This window comes from Penaeus vannamei, chromosome 11 (assembly GCF_042767895.1).
Source record: "Penaeus vannamei isolate JL-2024 chromosome 11, ASM4276789v1, whole genome shotgun sequence".
NCBI lineage: Eukaryota > Metazoa > Arthropoda > Malacostraca > Decapoda > Penaeidae > Penaeus > Penaeus vannamei.
Window position 1 is genome coordinate 41,802,056 of NC_091559.1, and position 5,000 is coordinate 41,807,055.

The following is a 5,000-nucleotide window of genomic DNA, read 5'->3' on the forward strand; positions in this document are numbered from 1 at the left end:
GAGGAGAGAGATGTTCGAAGAGTGGAGGAAGAGGAGGGTGTATGGAAGGATGTGGTGTTTTAGACCTGCATGCCTGCCTTACTCATGAAGATGCAGTGCCAGTACAATGCAAATGGTATTTCATTGCAGGACACCCACCAATAAAAAAACATGGAAAGTTATTTCAGATGAAGAATCCAAGAGACATTCAAATGCCAATCCTTTTTCACTATATATTAAATTCATAACTGCTATGTAACATAAGAAACTTGTACTTACATGTTGACAATTATTACCTAGAAGATACACACAAACACATCAAGTCACCATTTCTCACAAAAATAAACTTACTTCTTTACTTGCTGTATTTCCTTTTTCTTTACTTCCCATACATCCGGAAAGTGAATGTCTTTTACGTAGCTTTGGCGTCTCCTCTCTTCCAGATGTAGTCTTCCTAGAAATACTTGGCGAACGTAGATCTTCATTTGAAGTTGAGTTTGCATTCATCAGTGCATTTTGTTCTATGCAACAATGAAATAAAATTGAAAATAGTAAGCAAAATACATATTTTAAGCTATCCAACTGAGTAAAAACAATTTTTCAGAAATACAGGATTCCATAAGAAAAAGAAAATCTTTTGTCTTTTTTACTCTTAATTGAAGTTTCTTTAAAATTTTGTCCAGAAATTTACCATATTCATTCACATCATTATTATCATCATTATAACTATTATCATTATCATCACTATGTAATCATTATCATTATCTTCATAATCACTATTTTTATTAATATAATTACCATCATCATCCTTACTATTATCATTATCTTTATCACCATCTGTATTATCACTATATCAATACATCTATTATCATCATCATAACTTATCATTATCATTATTATCACTATTATTAGTATTACCATCTTTCATATCATCATCAATCATCATCATCAATCATCCTAAATCACCAATCAAAAATTCAATAAGTATGACATGTACTTACTCTCTACAGGAAGACTGAAGAAACAATGTGGTGTAATATCACTTCTATTTTCTCGCAACTGAGAAAAAGATTTGCAAAGCTGGAGGGCCTCTGACAGACCTTGTGCAGACTCATCCTAAGAGGCAAAATTGATGGAGTAATACAAGAGTAAATGATGATGGGAGGGAGAGAAGGATTGGAATAGGGAGGGAGGGAGGGAGGGGGGGAGGGGTGCAGGGGGGAAGGAGGAAGGGAGACACTGAGACAGAGACAGAGACTGAGACAGAGACAGACAGAGAGAGACGGAGGGAGGTGGAGAAGGAGAGGGAGAGAGTCAGCGACAAAGATGAAGGGAAAGAGAGAGACAGAAGAGAGAACACTACAAACAACTCACACTTTATTTTCAAAGAATTATTTCTAAGAATTTAGCAACAATCTTATTACAACCTATCATTAAAAACAGTTCTAGGAAAAAGACTGAACACCTGCATGTGAAAAAAGTAAATACAAATTGGGGTACACTACCTATGCAGATACATAAGCATTATCATTTCTTTAGCATGTGACTTCTATGTTTAAAATCCCTAAACATGTAATACAACTGATAATATGAACAAGTGCAATTACTTACCACACATGGAGGAATATGGTCACTGATGAATGGTCTTGTATTTGTCCATCTCACTCGGATTGCAACAGCCTGGCTACATCCAATGAAAAACACCGAGACTTTCTTATCCCGCCCATATTTTGCTTTAACATATGAAGGCCACCACATACCTCTATGCAAAGTCCAAATCAGATCATTTACCTGAATTTCTACTTTTGGAGTTTCTGCGACAAGAGAAAAATAAGCAATTAATGTGTTACAGTGTGTGGATAAGTTATGTCAATGTTAATCATCTAAATATTTCTTTTCTGTCTGGCTACCAATAATTTTATTTTCAACAAAAATATCAGTGTATACCCAAAGTGAAAGAACCCATATAAAAAAATAGATGCCTGATAAATACATAGCTTGTTCTGAGAATAGACTTCATTGTCCTATGAAATACTTCAATCCCCTATATGACTGGCATAGAAAACTGCTATCTTCAACATTGTATACTAGATAGAATAATAATAATAATAATAATAAAAGGATTAGTGCATAAGGTACAAACATTCAAGAACCTACTGATCTTATAGAACTGCCATGCCTGGTTGCTGGCAGGTTAGAACCAAATAACCCAACGACTAATAATAAAGTATCCTTAATGACATCAAAAATGTTTGAATATACTGTACACTAATCCCTTTTTTGGCTTTGGGTATATATATGAAAATGATAATTTTCACAGTAGTTAATATTTAACCCTTAATGGGGGGGGTGACACAATATCACATCCTTGTCGGGATGGGCTGGCGATCTATGCCCACCTGAATGGGTCATCTTGGTACTGTTCAGGTATAACAGGTTGGACATGAGAGCATCTGAGCCACCATACATGTATATCCCAAATGTTCCATCATTCTAAAAGAAATTGCTTAAATTTGCCTAAATATTATATTTCTTACAAGCACATTTTGAAAAAAATCTATAATCAAGAAATAATAATAATGAAAATACAAATGTTTTCAGAAAAGCAAGAAATTATAGATAACAGTAATGAATATTTTAATTTCTTCAGTAATATGTAGGAACGTACTGGAAAGTCTTGTTATTCCTACATCCAGAGATATGAAAATCATATTACATACCTATTACTTTAGATCTTATAGCTTCTTAATATTACAAAATAAACTTGTATGGCCACTCTACCTTTCACAGCTTGGCAAGCAGTCAGATCAGGGAGGTCATCATCATCGATGTCCATCAAATTCTCATTTAGATCTTCTGGGATGTTTTGGGGGGAATTTTCTTTCTTTTTTTTGCACTTTTTCCAGCTGAACATATCACTTGTCTTATCCTTTACTAACTGTCTTTTCGCACCACCCTTTTTGTACTGCATGTCTTTATTATATTCCATTTTGTCTCCCAGCAATTTTTGACAAGGGCTTTTTACAACTTCCCTTTTACCTTCAATTCCTTCATTAGGTCTCTCTACCCTTTCGTCTCTCCCCTGTATTCTTTCACTTCTCCTACGATTCATCTTAATACTCTCCCAAGTGCACATAGATCTATTTCCATTTTTTCCTTTCTGCTTATCCACCCTGCTTTCCTTAAAATGATATGCAATGGATTCTCCTTCACCACTTTTCTCAGATTTCTCACTTTTCTCAGAGTTCAACTTTTCATTTTGTGTCCTCACATTTATTTCAATGCCTAATTCACCACCTTGGGAATCAGCCAGGTTAGCTTTAGTTCTGACATCAGACTGTAGTCTACTCCCTTCTGAGCATGTCCTTTCACTGGCCTCTTTATCAACAGAATCTATATCTTCTAAATCATATTCTACTTTGTTTGCTACATCAGAAATATAGGTATTCTTGCTATCATTTGTACTTTCTAATATATCCCTTTTAGGGTTCTTAAAATCTATTGTCAGTGTATTGACACTGGACAGTGTGTGACTAACTGTAAACGTATTACTTTGTTCTTTTTCTTTGGTAAGTTCACCTGTAGGATATTCCTGCACAGTTGCCTTTAGAGTTAAATGCTTATTGGTTTCACTTTCTAGTTGTTTATCTTGCAAATAATCTTTATTTTCATGTAATCCAGATGCTGGTTCTGTGTAGTGTAGATTTTCCTGAAAAAGTTTGATCCTATTTTCATGCTTTGCATTACAAGTAGAATAGTATTTATCTATGAACTCCTTCAAATTATTTTTGTGTGTGGAAGATCACCTTGTTTTAATTATGTGCAGCAGATTTTTCTCATTAATTTTAGATTTTGTTGTATTCTTCTCCAATTTACTATTACATGTCTTTGACTTGCAACAGTACTCTTACTTTTTGAAAACCTATACTAGGCATAGATACTCTCATTAACCTATTGGATCTGGATACTGTGAGCATCATATTATGAAAAAAAATGTTTGAGGGGCTGGTGAAGGGAATATGCCATCACAAAAGAATCTGGCTTAGTTGGGTTGACAGGAATGACTCCTCATGAGATATTGCTGCCTAGTGCCAGGTGATGTGACATTTTGCCATAAGTGCACAAAGGTCCTGGAGGAAGATTAGATTCAGTTGGCATTTAGGAAGGGGCTCTTGCATTATTTCCAATCCCAAACTAGTGTGGAATGTACAATCCCTGAGCCATGCATGGAAGAGTGGTGGTTCCAGGGAGGTGTCAACACTATTTCTATGCTTAAGGTCCTATTCCTGCCCACTGTACCATGAGCACAGGGTATAATAGTTTGTTTTTGTTGACCAGACTCCATATTATGTATCTAGTCAATCTATAACTATGTAAAATAGTAATAACAGTAAATAGCATTGTGATAATTATCATTTTAGAATATTCTCTTATTCATAGTTATAGATTGACTAGATACATAATATGGAGTCTGGTCAACAAAAACAAACTATTATCATCTTGATACAACATAACAAAAGACAAATGTAGACCTCAAAACATGGGGAAAAAAAACAGGAAAAAAGCTATTGCATAATAGCATTGCAAAGCGGAGGCAAGGAATCTTCATACACATGAGTGTTTGTGTGGGCCTGGCCCACAAGTCACACACCCAGGAAAGTTACCACTCAGGCAAGCTTAATGCCCAAATTTTGGTCGACATGCGGGCCCATAATGTACCCAGATCCAACAGGTGAATAGGCAATTTTTAGAAATTTTATTTTAGATTATCATTTTATTTTTCTTTTGTTTTGTTTGTTTGTTAACCGCTCAGTGAAGATTACAGCTATAACCGTCATGATGCAATCATGTATTGTGTGTATACATATCAAGACTTACTCTATTGAGCGATCGGGTGGGCCAGCTGTACACAGCACATACCCTGCCACAAAAAATGAACTGTTGCATAATAATCATGTCACAGAAAATTCTGGCCCATCATGATAAGGTTAAGGTTAACTTCATTTATTCTTAGTGTATCA

General features: G+C 35.1%; 1 protein-coding gene across 1 annotated transcript in view; it reads right to left on the reverse strand.

The window, feature by feature from the left end:
- LOC113830592 (uncharacterized) overlaps positions 1 to 5,000 on the reverse strand; it is a gene marked incomplete in the record, with an annotated part of 44,839 nt that overhangs the window by 4,237 nt on the left and 35,602 nt on the right. Inside the window, 4 exon segments of the mRNA XM_070127307.1 lie at positions 331 to 500; positions 981 to 1,095; positions 1,591 to 1,793; positions 2,761 to 3,688. Of these exon segments, the coding sequence (XP_069983408.1) occupies positions 331 to 500; positions 981 to 1,095; positions 1,591 to 1,793; positions 2,761 to 3,688 (1,416 nt within the window).